A 20,607-nucleotide genomic window follows, 5' to 3' on the forward strand; every position below is an offset into this window, starting at 1 on the left:
TTTCATTTTAGACCTTCACTGTTTGATTGTCTTTTTATATTGTTCTTACCATCCATTTATGTTAATAATCTGATTGTCAGATCACCCTTTATAATTAACTATTTCATAAAATATTAGTTCAAAATTATCGTAAAAGGCAAAATTTTCATTATTATAGGCAAAACCTTTTGTCTAATCCCAAACACCCCCGCCTCTCCCCCCCCCCCCCCCAAAAAAAAAGAAAAAAAGGAAAAGAAAAGAAAAGAAAAATAGAGAATTCACTAATACTAAAAGGAAAAAGAATAAAATAAAATAAATAAAAAAAGAGAAGAATAGAGGCAGGATAAATACTTTGAGTGTATCTTTTCTTTTTATTTTTATTTTTAATCATGAATTAATTCTTTTTTGTCTGTCAAAGATAGAACAATGAGTTGTTTTAAAGGTTTGTCATTACAATTTAGGAGAATAAAAGGAAAAGAGTGGAGGCAAGATAAATACTTTGAGTGTATCTTTTTTCCTTCTCTTTTTTATGAATCATAACTATGAGAGTATCAAAGATAAAACATATGTTTGTTTATAGGTTTGTCCGTACAATGGACCCCTAGAATAGGATTGTTGAAGGAAAATGACAGACATAGTGAACCCTTCAACATAAACAATAAAATCTATTGAATCGAATATTGAACAAAATAAATAAATAAATAAATAAAACTTAAAAATAAAATTAAAAGGCAAAAAGATTAAAAAAAAAAAAAGTAAAAAAGTAAAGTAAAGTAAAGAAGAAGATTCAACTTCAAAGAGATTTTGAAGTTGAAACTTCTTCCTGATTTATGGTGTCTATAAATGGGGCAATACGCCAAGCAAATTGCACCACACCATTACCACAAACAACCCAACTTATCCCTTCTCTTCTGACCTCTCTAGCTTTGTTTTGTAATACCAAATGGCAATGGCCGTCGATCCGCACTCGTCGTCTGTAATGACCGCCGATGAGACGAACAAAGAAATTAGTGTTACCCGAACTCATACTGACCAAAAGTTTGATGTTCCCCCTCTGGCCAGCAACAAGAAGCCGTTTGAAATGACCGAATGAGATCAAGAAAGAAATTAGTGTCCCCCGAACTCATACTGACCAAAAGTTTGATGTTGCCTCTCTTTTTGCCATCGTCACAAACATTCTCAACCCTGCTACCATTGCTGCTGACAATGTTTTTCGGGTATATGTATATGTTACTACCCTGCGCACACTCTTTTATAAGAATTTTCCTCTTCTTCTTATATTTGTATAAAATGTTATCTTCTACTTCTAGTCCGAAGGTTGGGATACCCTATTGTGGTAACTCTTCTTCCTTTAATAAATAACCTTCTTGACCTTGTCCTTTTGAAATTGAATAGAGACGAGCATAAAAATTAACACATTGTGTTTTCCAAAATCTTCAACCACATGTGTTTTTCAGGCCCCATTTTTGGCTTTAAGAATGGTTAAAAAAAAATGCTAATTAATTAACAAGCACAGTATTCCTCCTGTTGTTCGAATATTTTAAAAATTATGATATAAATGCGAGGAAACGTTAGGACATTATATAACTGACAATAAACCGCTTTTTTGTTCAACTTAAAAAATATATATATATATATATATATGTATATAATATATATATATAAAAGTTGATATCATAAGAATAAATTTGAATTTTATTTATTTATTACTTTTTACTTTTAGAATTAGGAGAACCTCTCACCTCCAATAAAATACCCGAGTTGAGGGAATTAAAAATGGTAAGTTTTGATGGGTATCTTACCCTTCCAAGTCTCTCAAACCGTGCATTCTTTTAATTTTTTTATAAAAAATATTCAAATAAGGTTAATTAAACCCTCCTACCCTATCCCCATCCCCTCAGCTCCTTCCCTCTATTCCTCTCTTTCTCCTTTTAATCCAAGCACAATGTTAAACTCAAGAAGTAAACAATAATTGTTTTTTTATATCAAAACACTATCCACTCCGTATATATCTTTCAAGTAATCTCACTGATGATTATTTTGGTCATACTCTAGGGTACTAAACAGCCACACATGGAGATCAAGGGTGAAAGAGCCATCGCAACAAGCTTCATTCCACCATTATGTACACTCAAGGAACTTTCCTACGAGGTATACATTAGACAAAAAGAAATTATATGATGCGTTTATTTTTGAAAGCATCTAACTTTGCATGAGTTTGGTAAAATGCCCCAATTAAGAGGACTCTTTAGTGATCAAAAAATTCCAATAAACATGAAAGTAATAGCATACATAAAGTAATTTGGATTGAAATCTGCTACAACACTAAATCAAAGAGCACAATCTTGATAAAAGAATACTTATAACTAATTGAAAATTACTCAAATAGATTTGTTGAAGATCACTAAATTAGCCGTAATTAAGAAGATTTCTCTTAAAAAAATCCTTACAGAAGAACTACCATACATCTTGAGCTAGAAGGCATGTTTCCTTTAAGTTCTCCTTGTCAAGATGCGCATGATTGTGTGTTCTTCCTCATGGTGCCAAAGCCTTTTCTAAAGGTATGAATGGTAACTATTTCCAATCCAAAACTACCCTTAAAAGCAAGGGCGGAATGTTTTGGGCGGGGGGGGGGGGGGGGGTGGTGTTTGTATTTGTTTCAACTAACTAGAACCTGTAATGCCAAGTGTCTTCTAGTTGTTTTATCCTTGACAAATGATTCAAACCTACTTTTGTCTCAAATTTCCTATATAATGGAAAAGTGTCTTTCTCGTGCCACTTTTTTTTTTTTTTTTGCCAAGATATACATGTGATGGCTACCAAGGTAACACGTCTGGGGCAACCAAATCATAGTTGTAATTGCTTTTAGCGTTCCAACTGACTCAATGCCAATAAATAATTATAGTATAAAATTTTGGCCTTAACCATTAAAATTATTTAATAGTATAAATAATATCATTATAAGAGCAATGTTAGGGTATTAAAAAAATTAAGAATTTTATTTATCAGCTATAGATTTGACACTTATCACATATGTCGAGGTTACTTTGTAAGCCTTTTAGACAACAAATTGGTAGTACCTTTATTATTTTTCCAATTACAAAGAATAGCAATTCTATTTCACTTTTGGGCAAAACTTAAGTACAGTACCTTAGGTATTGTTTTTAGATTCCCCGCTTAAATTTTAGCCACGTGTCCAACTAATCAAACCAGCAAACACCGTTAAACCCATCCGTTAGACTAACACCTTCTAGCCATAAAAACACCCCTTGCTTATTGTGTTCTTGTTGCAGCTCACCGATCTTTTTTTAGATTGGTGAAAAAACACCACTACTATGGGGTACTTGGTTTTAAATCCAATTAAAATAAGAGGTATTTGATAGACAAAATAGATCCAGCAAATGATATCACTGGGAACATTACTATCTCGACAAATAATTTCAAAACTAGAGGATAGGATTTAGAGGTAATGTTCACTGGAACAAATCCAAGTTAGATTTGGAGAAAGGCCAGCAAGGATTTGCTTGCATCTTTATTTTAAGCACATCAGTCGTGGCTGGCCTCTTCTCCCATTCTTATGGGTTTGGAAAGAAAACTTAAAAGGCATCCACCATTAACCTTGCCACCAGTTCACTTCAAGAGCCACCGCCGGTTGTAGCAGTGGCAGATCTGGTGGCGATGGCAAATCTGAATCGGTCTTGAAGTTTAGGATTATTTAGATTGAGATAGATAGAGAGTGATGGAGAGAGAGAAAAAGGGAGAGAAGGGAGAAGAGAGGTTGAGATAAAGCAAGGCACTACTGTTGGCAGCGATGAGTGGTGAACGGCAAAGCTTAGAGCTCTCAGCCATGGTCTTCAATAGATGAGAGGAGATTGAGAACGAGAACTTTTTTTTTTTTTTTTGAAACGAATACGAGAGAATTGAATTTTTTTTTTTTTTTTTTTCCTTCTCTCTTTTGACGTTAAAGTGTTTTACACCGTTTGTGCTAATTTAATTAGGTGGACACATGGTTAAAATTTAAGTGGAGAACTTAAGTAACAGTACCTAAGATATTGTACCTACGTTTTACCCTTCACTTTAAATACGCACAATAGTTTATATACAAAAGCATATATATGTACCTCTTTAAGTACCGAGTAAATAATAAATGCTAATATCAATGTGATCATGTTGCTACATACACTTTACGTAGGCATTTTTCATAAGGGAAAATATGTAATGTCAGATGGCATGCAAGGATCCGGGTGTAGAAACTGCTTACAAAACAACAAAGTCAATACTAGAAAAACTCAAAGATTATTCATGGCATGCGAAGGCAGTATTGACACTTGCGGCCTTAGCTTTGGACTATGGAGACTTCTGCAGACACCTCGATCAGTTTCACTCATCAGACCAACTCACCAAGTCATTGGGGATCTTAAAAGGGATACCTGCTCTCTTAACACAGCCAAGCATTGATCATAAACACAAGGGTGCAATTGTTGAACTTAACAAACTGATCAAGGACACATTGAATGTCATTGATTGCATTGTTACATTGGAGGAACGATCTGTTAAGTATAATCCAAATGATCTACCAGCACTCTCAATGGCCATGAACAATAGCTCAATATATGTTTTGGGCTATCATAACTGTTGTAGCTTGCACGACCCGGATGTGTTGTCTCATTAAAGATGAGTAAGTCCTTACCCTAGAAATGTGAAGTATATGCTAAATTTATTTTAGTAGAATTATCATATCACCATTATAAAAGAGGAGGGTTCACTACCTTCTGTTCTAATAATAAATTTATCACTTGTCTGAAAAAACTTAAATTGCTTGAAAATTGTGAATTTAATCACTTAACTTTAAATTTAACAAATCTAATGTAATATATAACCATGGTTTCACAATTTCAGGAGCAAGACACATGAACTTTCGCAGTTTTCTCGAGAAAATTAACGACATCCATGGCAAACTAAAATTGCATATACAACTTTGCAATGAAGAAATAGGTTAGTCATTCAGGCTGATTTTACTCACAAGGAATTAAGCGTGTGGTTACAACCTCCATTATTACATTATTTTCCCAACAAGTGCTACCATGATATGTTGCACATACTATATTTCCAATTGACTTAAACATGCGCAAAATCCTGACCAGGGATTTTTGTTCAATGCAGAGAAAATGAGGCTTATTGGAAGCTCATAAGATTCTTAAAAGAGCCGCTTGACATTGCCGAGGTCTTGAAGGCGCTAATTTTTGCCAGCGACAACAGGCAACGAGTCAAAGTTATTCCCAACGAATTGGTTAGTTCTGCAGTAGATACTATCTTTTACTTTTAGAAACAAATAGATACTATGCAATTGGCTTGAAATAAAGAAAAATATTAATTCCTATAATTGAATATCGTAAAATTAAGGTTGGGCCAATCTAGTCTAGGGCCATGACAATAGTACTGGTTTAAGTCTAGCCCCAACCTTACTCAAGCTTGATAAGAGATATCCAAAGACCAAANGGGGGGGAGAGGGAAAGAGAAATGATGTTATATTATTTAAAAATTTTAAATGATGTGGTACCATTTATACTATAATATAGAAAAGAAATCTTGATCATCGAATTAATAGATACTATCAAGTTGGCTTGAAATTAATATGTAAATTCCTATAATTGAATATCCTTAAGGGGGCGAATCTAGTCTAGGGCCATAACAATGGATACTAATTTAAGTCTAGCCCCTACCCTACTCAGGCTTGATTACAGAACTCCAAATACATCTAAAAAGAGTAGCGTGCAGGAGGCCTAATTTTAATCACATTTTTTAAACAACACACACAATGTATATATAGGGTCAAAAATTAAGTTATACTTTGTGTAGTTTTAAGCAAAATTTTCTTTTTAGATACAAACTTTAAGCAATATCAAACCATCTTATACTTTTTATTGAACTCCAATTTTGAAATTACTATTGTTGGATTACATGATATTTATGTTAATGGCACGTACACCAAATTTTATATTAATCAAATGTTATTTATTATTCGATCCAAAAACTCATATTTTATGAATAATTTTACAATGTAAGAAATTTGAAAATTTTTCAATGCTAAACATTTGAAATTTTGTATGCATGTAAGGTATAAGAAGAATCCAACAATAGGTTTATCAAAATTAATATTCAATTAAAAAAATATTTAGTATAGAATTGTTTAAAGTTACATTTAGTTGATTATACTGAATGTAACTCTATAAGCAATGTTATATAACCTATTAACTTTTTATTAGATTAAAATTTCAAAAAATCATTGTTGGATTACGTATTCTCTATATTCTTAATACGTATATCAAGTTTGTGCCAATCGGATGAGATTTGTTATTTGACCTAAAAAAGTTCATTCATGGTTGTTGTTAATCAAGGCCGTGCCAAAGCCAAAATTGTATTGTGCCTACACAAAAAATAGCCTATCTAAACGTTAGGAGCAAACATTTATTGTCTAGCCCATATATATAAATGTGCATTCAAGGTTGTTGTTAATCAAGCCCGTGACAATTTGTTATGTTACGGTTATATATATATATATATATTTATTTGGTAAGAAACATGTTATGGTTCTATATATACTTCTATTTTCCAAGCATGTCCGTAATGTTTTCTTCATGACTGTCTGTGCTGGTTCAACTAAATATCTTTATTCATGCATTTGATCTAATTTATATGCATTAAAAGAGTAAATAGACAAAGAAATAATAATATACAAAATTAAGAGGCTACAAGTTTGTGCTAACATGACTTAATTTTTATAATTGTATTTCTCAAACAGATCCTCGAAGCGGTGAAAACAAAGAAGGTGTTGTTGTTCTTTTCGGGCTTGGACGTGGACAACATCACAGAATATGTCTCGATTCTCAACCCCATTTATGAAAATGTTACAAGCAACAACGAGTATAAGATTGTTTGGATCCCAATTGTGGAGCAGTGGACCATTGAGATGCAAAAGAAGTTTGAGTTGCTGCGGTCTAAGATGTCGTGGTTCGTAGTGCAAAACTTTTCGTCAATATCAGCTATCAAGTACGTTAAGGAGCAGTGGCACTACAAGAATGAGCCTATCATCTTGGCATTGAACTCAGAAGGGACCGTGGAACACTATAATGCAGTCCACATGATTAAGATATGGGGACCAAGCGCCTTCCCTTTCACTCATCGGAGAGATGAAGAACTGCGCAAAAGGGAAGATTGGTTTGGATCCTTAATGATTGAATTCAGTACTGACATATCAACTTGGGTAAAGTTCTTTCTCTCTCTCTCTCTCTCTCTCGCGCGCTCTCTCCCTCTCTCACACACACACATATATATTTATTTATTTATTCAATTTCACTTTTGTATATAATTTATATACATAATGTCCATAATTTTATTAATGTCCACATTTATATGTATGTTCAATGTACATTAACGAGAGTAAGAGAATCTATAATCATAAATATTTTTTGATAATTCAATAGTCATTATTGGGAATGAACTAGGAATTTAAACCTAGAATATTTCCATTAGAAATACAAAAATATTAATATAAGTTGAGCTACAAGTCTCTTGATCAATTACACATAAATATATTCATGCAAGTAGTTTGAAGCAAATTTTATTGTTCCCGGTTTAAATAAAAGTCGTTCAATCAGATCAAAGAGGAGAAGCACATTTTCTTTTATGGAGGCAAGGATTCCACATGGATCAAAGAATTTTGCAAGGAAGCAACAGGCTTGGCTAATGATGATGTAAAGGGTGCAAGAATTTCATTGTTCAATGTGGGAAAGGATAGTGGCATCCAACGGCGTTTCTGGAAGCTCATTGACAACTTCTTCCTATACAAGTCTCACATGGTTACCGAAGTGGACACAGTGACAAAGGAAATCCAAAAGTTGCTTTCTTACAAGAATGAGAAAGGATGGGTTGTGCTGTGCAAAGGGGCTAGATTGGTGTTCAGTGGTTATGGTACAACAGTTCTGACAGTCCTGAAGAACTTTGATGAATGGAAGCAGTGTTTGAACGAAAGTGCATTTTCTTTTGAAGTATGTCTCGAGAAATACTATAACGAACAACTTCGTAAGGATGGTTTGCCTTGCCGTGACTTTGACATCCCAAAAATCGATGGATTATTGATCCCAGATTGTAGAAAATGCCCTGACTGTTCCGAGATCATGGAGATGTCTATCAGGTTTAGATGCTGCCACAACAATCAAAGTAGTTTCAACTCAAATTGCTGCCACAATAATACTCATACTACCAAAGTAAAGCTGAAGGAGAAAGTATCTCCTGTATCGCTCGTATGCGGCATGACTGTCACAGCAGCATGTGAGTCTCATTGCCAAAATAAATGCTGATGCATACGATAATTTTTGTTGCACTATTTCTGCTAAATAATTTTGTTTGTGAGTGTGTCTACGTTTGTTATCAGTGCTAAAGTTTAAGTATGTAATGCGGTACAATAAAGGGCATCTTGATTACATTGGTGATTTAATTATTTTATGGTCGATGGTCCAACTTGGTCTTTTGCNTAGGCTTGGAGGGTCTCTTGCTTACTCATGTATCCCAACTGATTGTCTAGTGGATCGATTTCCGCTTGGAGGGCGGCGGAGAGGTTTTTCGTCGAGTTCTTCGGTTTCCTCTTCGAAAACACGTCTCGGTGTTTTCTGTGTTTGCATCCTTCTTCCCTACTCTTGTTCATTTCATTATTACTGCTGTGTTGCTTTAATTATGGATTAGAGTAGTTGTTTTGCTTATATGCTTGTGTTTACACTATTCCGCACTTATTATTAAGTTAGTGTAAAATCAACCAAGCCGTAATTTTAATTTGGGGGTCTAAACAGCTCTTGTGTTTTCAACACGTTTTCGAGCTTTCAAAAAGCATCTGAAAACAAAGCAATAATAACCCTAAACCTAAAATTCCAAAATTTACAAATTAAATACCAAAATTAATAAATAATAATGTCTAATTGTAAATTTTGTCCTACATCTAGACCCCTTCACTTGAAGAGAAACTCGTTCTCGAGTTGATAATTGAGATTTGAAATCTTCCATACCAAGCAAACAAATACTTGGAATACATGAGTCCCTTAGTCTTCTTTCCAAACTTGTAACTCATCAATTTACTGGGGAAGCAAATTAACTGGAGATTCTCTTTCTTTAGCCTTCATGCAATTGACAATATTCACCAAATGAGAATTCATAATTGATGCAAATCTCTCAACCCCAACAAAATCAATAAACTTTGGTGTATTGCCTACCACAGAAATAACACGAGCATCGAACTTGCAATGATAACGTGATTTGGGTTCATCAATATATCTTGGACAATGTTCTCTACAATTTCTACCTCACAATCATCTACTTCACTACAATTTTCACTAACTGTATTAAGAACATCTATCTTTTCCTCATTGGCTTCAAAATAATTTTCTTGCAATTTACCTTCACAAACATTTTCAACTTGTGATAATAAGACTTGATTTTCTTCAATATTTTCATTAGAAATTAACTTCATATTGTTGACCCTTAAACATTTTTTTTTTTGAATCATATGAATATATATATATATATATATATTTAACACTTGTATAATCTAGTATATCATAAGAGAAAAGATATGTCTACAAAATTTCTACAATATTTCTACAACAAATCATAAGTGGCAGGTTGTTACTGGTTGTTATTGTTGGGGCAAAAAAGTAATCTTAGTATTAGTTTCAAATTTGAACCAGTAACAACTAATCACCTGTGATTTATTGTAAAAATATTGTAAAATTGTTATAGACACAGCATCTCTCATATCATAATAATCATGACAAAAACATAAATCAACAAACACCTTTTTCATTCTTTGCCAAGAGCGAATTGGATACTTACCTTGACACTTTCTATCAATTTGTATGTCTTCCCACCGTTCCTCTGCTTCACCATTCAATTTATTCAATGCAAGCCTTACTCTTCCAAATCAAGAAGCCAATCAATAAAATCTAACTTACGCATCTCTCCATCAAAGAATTGAGTTTTCTTATATTTAGGAGTGCGTCTATTGGTGTTCCTCTAGGAGGATTTCCTGACAAGAGGAACTACTAGCTGTAATTCACATAATACTTGTAGGATATTATGTTGAAGTTGAAGGAATTCCTTCCTAAGAACTTCTGCTTTAACCTTTCAGTTACTAAAAATGCTACCATCACATTTAGTAGCCATTAGACCAGGGTAAGGACAAGGCTCTGATACCAACTAATGAGGGATGCGGAAGCGACAAGAAACAGAACACGACTACTTCTAGAATACAAGTAACATAACATGTTTGCTTCTAAAAATAACCTCGAATCTACGAGAGTTCCTTGAATCTACAGGGAGAAAAAGTTTTGGAATCCACTAGAGAAACAATAGATAAAAATCTAAATTTTTATTAATATCAATAATGCTGACAAATGTTTACAAACTTGGAGGCCTATTTAAGGACTCCATTAAACTCAACTAACAATATATATATATATATATATATTCTAAAATAAATCCCAATTAATACCTAACCATATTAGGAACCAAATTTCACCTAAAAAGCATTAAATGCACATAAAAACAAAGAAATAAACACCCTAAACCTAAAATTCCAAAAATTACAAATTAAATATCAAAATTAATAAATAACAAAAGTCTAATTGTAGATAATGTCAACCAATACGTCTCTAGAGGCAAGAATAGAGCCATTAAAGACACCGAATAGCTATAAGGGAGAGGTTATATAAATCACTCCAAAATAAGAGAAAGGTACAACACACCAAGTATGGGAGTCTCCCACCTACACAGCAACATGGGAAATTCACCCTAAAATTCATTGGAAGGATTTTCCTAACCACTACTAGAAATGAAGAAATATTTGAATTTACAATTACGAAAGGAAGAAGGAAAGTCGACCACAACTCTAGACTTTCTATTCCAAGGCACGAACTCATAATACCTAAACTGCTTTGACTCCTTTAGAAAATACATATATAGGAATTCGTCTATACTAATCATATCTCCCTTATGGACGGACAACCAAATCTCCTTGTATTAATGACGGTTCTCCACGAGTTAGGCATGAGCTGTGTAGGAGCTATGTTTAGATGATGAAGAACCTCCATGATAAATGAATGGACAGGAAACCTGAGGCCACTCAAGAAGTTAGCTTCATAGAACCAAACTTCTCCACAAGCTTTCTCATTTGAACACAGAAGACAAATTCCAGTACGCTCAGGAAATTGAAACTTGTACCTAATCCGACATGCTCCTCTTTCATGGTACAAGACTCCTTAAAAGCTTGAAGAATCATAGGTTTTGAAGAAGGAAAAGGTTTAAAGGCAACAGTATCTACCTCCATTGCGACAGGTTGATCACTAGACTATAACCTAGTATCCAATTCAATCAACCTAACCTCAGAACCCACTCTCCCTTCAACAGACATCTCACGCAACAAATGATAACAATTCAAAGACTAATGCAACAAAGGAAATAACCTAGTTAAAACCGGCCTAAGAGCACTATCTCGAGACACAAAAAGCCTATCCCTTGGACGATGGCCACTTGAAGACTCATGAGAAGCTCCAAGATGAGCTAAAAAGGAAGAAATATAAGGTAAAGATGCCTAGTCTCAGCGTAATCAACCATCAATGCATAAAAAATGAGAGTGGTAAGAGAAAAACCATACCTAAAGAAAAGGTTCTAAAGCTTAACCTTGAAGGAAGAGATATTGCAAAAGAAGTTGGGGAGAAGAAGGAAGAGAGGGGGGAAAAAGTTTTAGGGCACTCCTAAAAACCAAAACGTGGGAAATGAAAGGGCACGCAAAAAGTGTACCCATGTCCAACCAATGAATGCGCGACATGTGGCCACGACTTGATCTGCAACGTCATGTCCCATTAAATACGAATAGAATGAAATCTCAAGGGTCTCAACTAACTCGAAAAGCAAGATGACCTCTCATATTCCTATAGTCGTCAAAATAAATAGTGACGACCAAGGAATATGGGGCAAATGATGAGTACATAAATAGAGGTTGTTCAATCAGGATTGGACGATATAAATACATTAAATAAACATTTGATGCACAAAACAAAGACAAGACCATTACCGGCCCTATCATGAACTTCATTAAGATGAACAACATGTTTCTAGGGGCAGGAATGGAGCCATTAAAGACTCTCAATTGCTACAAAGGGATAAGTTATATAAACCACTCCAAAATAAGAGAGGTATATAAATATTTAGCTATAATATTAGGGAAATGCTAACGAATGCCCTTAGGGAATCGGTTAACAATCCATTTAAAGAAATTTTTTATGGGAAAAGAAAAAAAGTGTAATTTAATATTTTGACAACTTTTTTCATTTTCCATAAAAGTGGTGTCAAAAATTTCTTTAAATGGATTGTTAACGAATACTCTAAGGACACCCTTTAGCATGACTGATAATATTATTATCATGCTATCATTCTCTCTCAAGTTTCTGACTTTACCATTGCTGGTTTATTGGTTGGCACCACATCGGTGTTACTAGAGGGACATTTGAGTTTTTTCAACATATTTATATCCACAGTCACTAAAAAATGTAGATAAAAGCTTAATTTTCTACAGTTAAGTACAACTATAGAGTAAAAACAAGGAAATTCATAAACTTATTTCTGCAGTTATTATAACTATTGAAAAAAGTATTAAAAAGTATTTGGTTTTAGTTTTTTTTCTTCAGGCACCGTAGTAAAAGGGAGTCAAAAAATATTAAAAAGATAATAGTTTTATCAACAGTTTCATCAACTGTGGATAAAATAAATTAAATTTTGTATCAATGGTTGTAAAATGTTGGAGATCAATAACACTTTATTATATTGTATAAAAGCTCATTTTAAACTCAGAGTTTAAAACGTTAAGGTAGGCTCTCTCTCGCTCTCGCTCCCGCCGCTCTCTTTCATAGCTCACATCTCTCTTGGCCTAAACACAGGTTCTCAACTCCTCACATGTTCTTTCTCTCTCTCTTTCTCTTCCTTCCTTGTGTTTTTTTGTTATTTTCTCGGCAACCAAATAGAGTTTTTGACTTTGGTTGATTTTTCTTTGCTTCAGATTCACCGAGTTGGTACAATCGCATCCAAATCTTGTATATATTCACACTTTTACCTATCCAAACCTCTGATTAGGTATCTTCTATNTTTTTTTTTTTTTTTTTGCCCCGAAAACATCTTAGATTGTGTGTGTAACTCTCTACAAGTATCTAATTATTCCACAAGAATGTAGTCTCTCATCCCATACACACTATAAGAAAAGATACATCAGGGCTTAATTTCAATAAGCTGATTATAAATATTTAATCTAAAAAATCTTCGATATCATGATATTTGGGAACCACTTATAAACCAGCTATTTCAAAACCATTTGAATTACCAACTTATAACAAGATGTAGGATGAATTTGATCCTTTCGCTATGTAGTTACATTAGTAATTTTTGGTAATCATGAAAATGTAAACGTCAGATGGCGTGTAGGGATCTGGATGAGGAAGTCGCACACAAAATAACAATATCAATACTTAGAAGACTCTCCACTTATGCATGGAATGCAAAGGCAGTGTTGACACTTGCAGTTTTTGCTTTAGACTATGGTGAATTTTGGCTCCTTGATGAGCTTCATCAATCAGACGTACTCGCTAATTCAATGGGGATCTTGAAGGGGGGTGCCTACCTTCTTAGAGAGTTCATGGCTTCTGAAACACAAGAATGCAATTGATGAACTTAACAACTTGATCAAGGCAACAATAGATGTTGTTGAGTACATCTTTAAGCTAGAGAAACTACTTAAGAACAATGATTTGAAGGATATATCGTCATTATCAACAGCCAAGGACAGTATACCAATACATGTTTACTGGGCTATCATAACTGTTGTAGTTTGCACAACTCAATTGTGTTGTCTTTTTAACGATGAGTAAGTCCTAGCCCTGAAATGTATAATATATGTTGAAGTCATTTTATTAGTGTTACATTAAATGATTAAATTCACAATTTTTCAAAAATTTAAACTTTTGGGCAATCAAACATTTATCATAGTATGAGGTCCTAGGTTCAAACCTTTTCTCTACCTTACCTCCCTCTTTAAAAATCCCACTTGTTTTTTGGCTCCACTTAAAAAGGGTAGTAGTCTCACTTGTGAAATGAAAGTCTTAGATTAAGCTTTTGGAACATTAATTGGTAATTTGTCTAATATAATTCAATTCTCCACCATGTCACAGATATAATTTAGGTTTAACATAAAGTAAATGTTCTTTGACTCATTCATAACCTTAGTTTCGTAATTTCAGGGACAAGTCACCTGAACTATTTCCCTTGGTTGAAAAAATCAATGTCATTCTAAACTTTCTAAAATTGCATATAGAACCTATTGATGAGCAAATACGTTATCAGAAGCTCATGGAGGTCATGGAAAATCCTATAGAAATCATGGTGGCCTTCAAGGAGATGACTTTCAAGCCACTCATCAATGATGGTTCTACAAACACAGAGGTTAGCTCTTGTAAATAATGTTCGACCATATTATATTATTATGATCATTATGTTGTAGTCAAAGATACTATATAAGGGGAAAATTGTTATTTCACCACTCAAAAGTGTGGATGTCAGTTGGAAAATGTGGACACCAAATATCCATACTTTATGAGACAATCAATAAATGTCTATGGGATTGGGCCGGGTTGAGTTATGATTGGGAGAAATGGTACTTGTTCAAGTCTAGCCTTGATCGAGCTCAGGCTTGATTTTGGAAGCCCAAGCTCACCTTAAAGATGGTGAAGGCCCAACATTTTCAAATTTTGAAAAGCCATACAATATATATATATATATATCCCATGCAAACTTGTTTAATTTTTTTCCCTCATATTCCACTGTATAAAGTTTTTGGAATAAAAATTTAAACAGTATATATTTCATATTTTTTTGCAAACGAATAATACTAAAATAAATGTATAGCAAGGTAATTTAAAAGTACTTGTTAACCAAGTATTAGCCCAACCCAAAATCATATTGGGCGGAAAACTACCAAAATAAAAAATGGACCAAACATTATGGGCAACACTCTTTCACCATGATCCTTAGAAATTTAAGTTGGGCCTGCAAATTTGGCCCATAGCTGTCCCTAATGACACTTTGTTTTGTTAACTCTTACCCCTTACACATATTACATGTTACGAATATTCTATTTAAATTATGCTTGATAGAATAGAGTAGTAATAGACACAATAAGAATAATTTATTAATCAACAGTATGAAAATTGGTCCTAACATAGCTAAGTTTTCATAATTGTGTTGCACAAACAGATTGGCATCGAAGTGATGAAAACAAAGAATGCCTTGTTGTGGTTTTCGGGCCTAGACATCTCCAGAGTGGATATTTCGATTCTAAACTCAATTTACAAAGAAATAAGCAAAGAGGATCAATATAAGATTGTATGGATCCCGATTGAGGAAAAGTGGACAGATGATATGCTGAAAAAGTTTTACATGTTGTGGTCTAAGATGCCAACATGGTATACAGTGTATAATTATTCATTCAAATTAGGCATTAAGTACATTAAGGAGAGGTGGCAATTCAAAGATAAGCCTATTGTTGTGGTGATGAACACACAAGGGATTGTGGTACATCCAAATGCACTCCGCATGTTTACTGTATCACGAAGGAACGCTTTCCCTTCCACTACAGAGAAAGAAGCACAATTATCCATTAGAGACGATTGGTTTGGATACTTAATATTTGACAATTTTACGACAATGACATAATTGGTAAAGTTATTTTCTATTTCTCACAATAATTGAATTGATAAATTTTTAATGATTCTTATTTAGCCCATCACTTTATATTGCTTTATTATCTACTATTAATAACTTTGTCATCTTAGCAGTTGTGAAATATCTTGTAAAATGTGTTGTGTCCGTAGAGTTTTTGATATATGCACTTTTACACATATCTACACGTATTCATGCATGTGCATTGATGTTCTTTTTTTCATCATTCATATAAAAATATATATTGAAATTTCTTATGCAATCAGATGAAAGAGGAGAAGCACATTTTCTTGTATGGAGGCATGTATGAAAAGTGGAAAAAACGATTTAATGATAAAGCATATGTGCTACGCAAAGATCCAATGATAGTGGATGCTAAGATTTCCGTACAGTCATTTTGCTGGGAAAATGAAAGTGATAGCCAACCTTTTTGGAACAACCTACAGAGATTTCTCTCCACTATGATTGACAAGAGGACTGAATCAGATCCTTTGACACAGGCAGTCCAAAAGGTTCTTTCCGACAAGACTCAGAGTGGATGGGCTCTCCTATGCAAAGGATTTAAATTAGTGAACCATGGAAACGGGACAACAATTCTACAAGTGTTGGAGGATTTCGACAATTGCAAGCAGTTGGTGCCTGAGATTGGCTTGGTCAATAGTTTCAAGGATTACAAGAAGATTCTTCCGCAAAAGGAAGAACTTTTCAATGGAGAGGACTGTATTGGTCTCCATATGATTAACCATATTCCAAAACTACTTACTTGGGTAAAGTTATTTTCAGACATAAACTCGCAATGTTCCAGGGGTGGTGAGGGATGTTAGGTTATATTATATATATACACATTGCACAACGAAAATTATTAGATACTTCTTAAATATAGCGAAATGGTACTCAGGTACCATTTTGTTGTATTCTTCAAGTATTGAATAATAACTTGATACACACATACACATATTTGTGGGTGAACTAACATTGAAGCAACTTCTAAATTTTATTGCATTCATTCAAAAAATAATTAAGAATTACTTGAAATATTTTGCTAAATCAGATCCAAGAGGGAAAGTACATTTTCATCTATGGAGGCTTTGATGAAGAGTGGAGAAACCAATTTGCAAAAAGAGTAGAGGCTCTTGCTAAAGATCATGTCATACAAGATGCCAAGATTTCCATAGTGATGTCTTGTGTGGAAATGGGTTGCAAAGGAAAAGATGATCGCTTACAGAAATTTCTCTTTTCCAGGACTCACAAGAACACTGAGAGTGGATGGGTTGTGCTGTCCAAAGGGTCTAAATTAGTGGATGGTGGAAATGGGACAACGATTTTGAAGGTCATAGAGGAGTTCAACAATTGGAGGTGGCGTGTGCGTGAAAACGCTATGTTTGAAATTTGTTTCAAGGGTTACCATAAGGAGGTTCTTCACAATGGAGAAGATTGGTTTGGATACTTTATGATAGAACACTTTCGAGAACCAAAATTCTCTACCTGGGTAAAGTTATTTTCACATATTCAAATGCATAAACATCCAAATTTCACACATAATTACATGCATATACACGTATTCATGAAGGGCATATTGCAACTTACCCACTTGTGATTTGATTGAAATTTAGGTTGGCTACATATTATTTGAAATTTAATACTTTACCCACCTAAAGTTAGCTTAGTTAGAGTTCCGTAATCCACTTTTATTTAAGACATGGCTAAATTTACAATTTTGTTTCACTTTTATGTCTCTCTCACTCTCTTCCAAAAACATTAATATATATATATATATATATATAAACAAGATCAGGAATGGTGCCACTGATGTTGTTGTTGCGAGAATTATACGCTGAAGGCTAGTAAGACGGGAAAGCTCAGAAGGAATTTGGCCAAAAAAAGAGTTGTTATAAAGGTTTAGAGTCTTAAGTGAAGTGAGATTGGAGAGCTGAGGAGGAATACTGCCAAAGAGCGCAAGATTTGTAAGGCTTAGTGATTGGACTCGTGTTCCATTGCTGGTGCAGTTCACACCAAACCAAGTACAATGAGATGAACTAATGTTCCATCCAGAGAGAGCATTCTGAGGATCAGAAACTAAGGATTTGAAAGCTAGAAGGGCTTCTCTGTCAGTGCTGGAGTCAACGCCTCCCACCATTTTCATGCTATAACTTGCAATGATTTGAAAGAGGGAAAGAAGAAAGCAATAAGAAACGGAAATGCTTCATAGTTTAATGTATGAAAGAACAATGTGTTCCCTCTCAGAATATAGGGACTAAAAATGTAGAAAATAATATTTGTGCACAAATGGAAGGCAATGTCTGTTCAACCATTGGTAAGCGCAGTCCCTTTATATATTTTTCATAAAAAGCAGAAGCAAGTAGACATAACTTTGTTATGATTATTGATATTTTTCTCCCTAACAAAAATTGAATTTTCAATCTGCAGCTCACATTTGACTTTGGATTTTGGAAAGGGTTATTAGGACTAGTCATAACTCACGAGTCATTATATATTAGATGGATATCATTTGTTACACATAAGTAAACGGTAAACAATAAACATTGCATTTGAGTCAAGGTCGGTGTTTATTAGTGTCGGAGTCTATGCAACTTTGGAAGTTACCGTTAGAATATTCTTTTTCAAGTGGGCTTGAAAGTAACGCGTATAAGCCTCATCCAATGGAGTCCATGCTCACAAAAAGAAAAAAAATAATTAGCATGTGATTGATTGTACTTTGAACTTCCAAACGTAGTCACATTAGGAGTATAATATCTTGTTAGGAGTTTAATATCTTGACAGTTTATCTCGGTTTTTAACACCGATAAAAATTAAATCAATGTGAGAGTCTAGTGGTCAAGTACATTAGGTGAGATGTATTAGTACTGTGGCCGTTGGCGGAACCATCTAGAACACAATGGAAAGCTCTTAGGATTCCAAAGAGTAATAGTTTAATAGCTTATCATGATTTTTAGATGAATACCATTTAGTAGGAAAGAGGTCATAACTTAGAATAAAGCATACCGCATTAGCATTTGGACTTTTGAATTTTCATATATTTGAAGGGAAATTTTGACATCAGCATACTTTTCATTAATAAGGTTATAGGATTAATCATTATTATTCTTAAAAATAAAATACCATTAACTAGTCAACAACGTTCGTCGCTGTCCCTTGTTTTTAAGAGTTGAAAAAAGTAAATAAATAAAATAGGTGACGGTCAAGGCTTTGAAGCTTTTGACATTAAAATGTCTTATGTCTCTACGCGGTGCAACTTCTTGTCCCTGCTTTGACCCGGTGAGTAACAAAGTATAGATGGCGCCATGGCGGTCAAATGCTGCCGCTGGTAATGTTGAATTAATTAAATAAACTTCCTTTATTGTGGTTATATGTTGTTATATAATTCTTTTATGATAAAAGTTAATTAATGGGCATTTGTTTAAAATTTATTTTTAGAAATTTTTATAAGAAAAGAAAGAAAAAAACTGATTTTTTTTTTTTTTTCAGTTTTTATATGTTCAATGAAAGTGGTATCAAAACTTTAAAATTTTTTATTCTTTGAGATGCTTTTCCAAACAATTTTATTGTGTGACAAGTTTGCAAACTAATTGGTTAAGTATCATCTCGAGTGTATAAAACTCAATTTTATTAATGGAAATCGAGTCTCTAAGACCTAAGTTTTAGGAGATAGCAAAATCTGATGTGGAAAAAATCACACATGGAACTTAAGTCCTTTCCTTATAGAAACAGACCTAGTACTGCAAAGTATAAGCATAGGGTTGGAGAAGGACTTGGAAAGACCAAAGTTGTGGCTTCAACAGACGTGAAGAAGATGAAGGAAGAGACTACCTTGGGCTTTCATTGGATCAAGGGCAAGTATCACAAGACCACCCAAAAGAATAAACAGTCCTCCTATGTATTTATTTATTTAAGGAAGACTCAAGTTACACTTGGGATTTTTTCCACATCAAGTTTTGCCATTTTCTAGAACTCAAGCCTTAGAGACTCAATTTCTATCCGTGATATTGAGTCTTAGAGACTTGAGATGCTACTTAACTAATTAGCTTGCAAACTTGTCACATAACGATGCCATAGAGGAAAAAAAAAATCGCAAAACTTTCCTAAAATAGTATAATAATAGATGTTCTAAGGGTACACACTAACCGGACTTGTCTTTTATATACTTGCCAATACTTTGTAGGTCAAGTGGCATCCAAATCTTTATATAATTGTAAACAAGTCAAACTAAGTTTAATAGTAAAAGTTCAAGCTTACTCATTTTATTTAATTTTGAGTACAAGTCAATTTCGAGCTTATCACCAAAAAAGATTATGTGTTCAAGTTTAGTTCTTTTTTTTTTTGGTTGAACATGCTCGGGTTTGTTCACATTCAACAAGTGCATGTGTGTGTATATATGTATATTTTGTTATGGAATATATTGAGATATTTCATGATTGTAGTTTGCGTAGTGTTGATGTTCTGTGTGAACCTTGTTTCTATTACTTGTAAGTTCTGTTACTTGTAAGTTTTGTATATAGGCATAAACTACAATTGTATAGCTGTAGGATAGAATACATGGTCATAAACGACTGCCGTTTATAGTCTACAAATAGGTCAGTTAGTTACAAGAATATTACACGTGTACATCAGTTAGTTAGTTAGTTATTTTTCTGTTTCTCCCTTTCTTGCCTCTGTTCTCACTATATAAAGAACAGAGTGAACTAAGCTTAATATACGGAATTCATTTCATACAATTCAGTGATTGATCAATTCCTTTCTCTCTCAATCTGTTTACACTCCTCCATTGATGAACTTTCGGAGCTAGTGTAAAATCAACAG

At 33.8% G+C, this 20,607-nt stretch overlaps 1 protein-coding gene across 1 annotated transcript; it reads left to right on the forward strand.

The window, feature by feature from the left end:
* The first annotated feature begins 852 nt into the window (after positions 1 to 852).
* Positions 853 to 8,508, forward strand: LOC111998031 (protein SIEVE ELEMENT OCCLUSION B). Its single transcript, XM_065763485.1, has 6 exons — positions 853 to 1,196; positions 2,035 to 2,130; positions 4,205 to 4,649; positions 5,124 to 5,269; positions 6,782 to 7,243; positions 7,638 to 8,508. The coding sequence occupies exons 2-6, from the start codon at positions 2,053 to 2,055 to the stop codon at positions 8,337 to 8,339; spliced, it is 1,833 nt and encodes a 610-aa protein (XP_065619557.1). The 5' UTR covers positions 853 to 1,196; positions 2,035 to 2,052; the 3' UTR covers positions 8,340 to 8,508.
* Positions 8,509 to 20,607: the final 12,099 nt, after the last annotated feature.

Source organism: Quercus suber, unplaced genomic scaffold (assembly GCF_002906115.3).
Source record: "Quercus suber isolate HL8 unplaced genomic scaffold, Cork oak 2.0 scaffold_509, whole genome shotgun sequence".
NCBI classification, from domain to species: Eukaryota; Viridiplantae; Streptophyta; class Magnoliopsida; order Fagales; family Fagaceae; genus Quercus; species Quercus suber.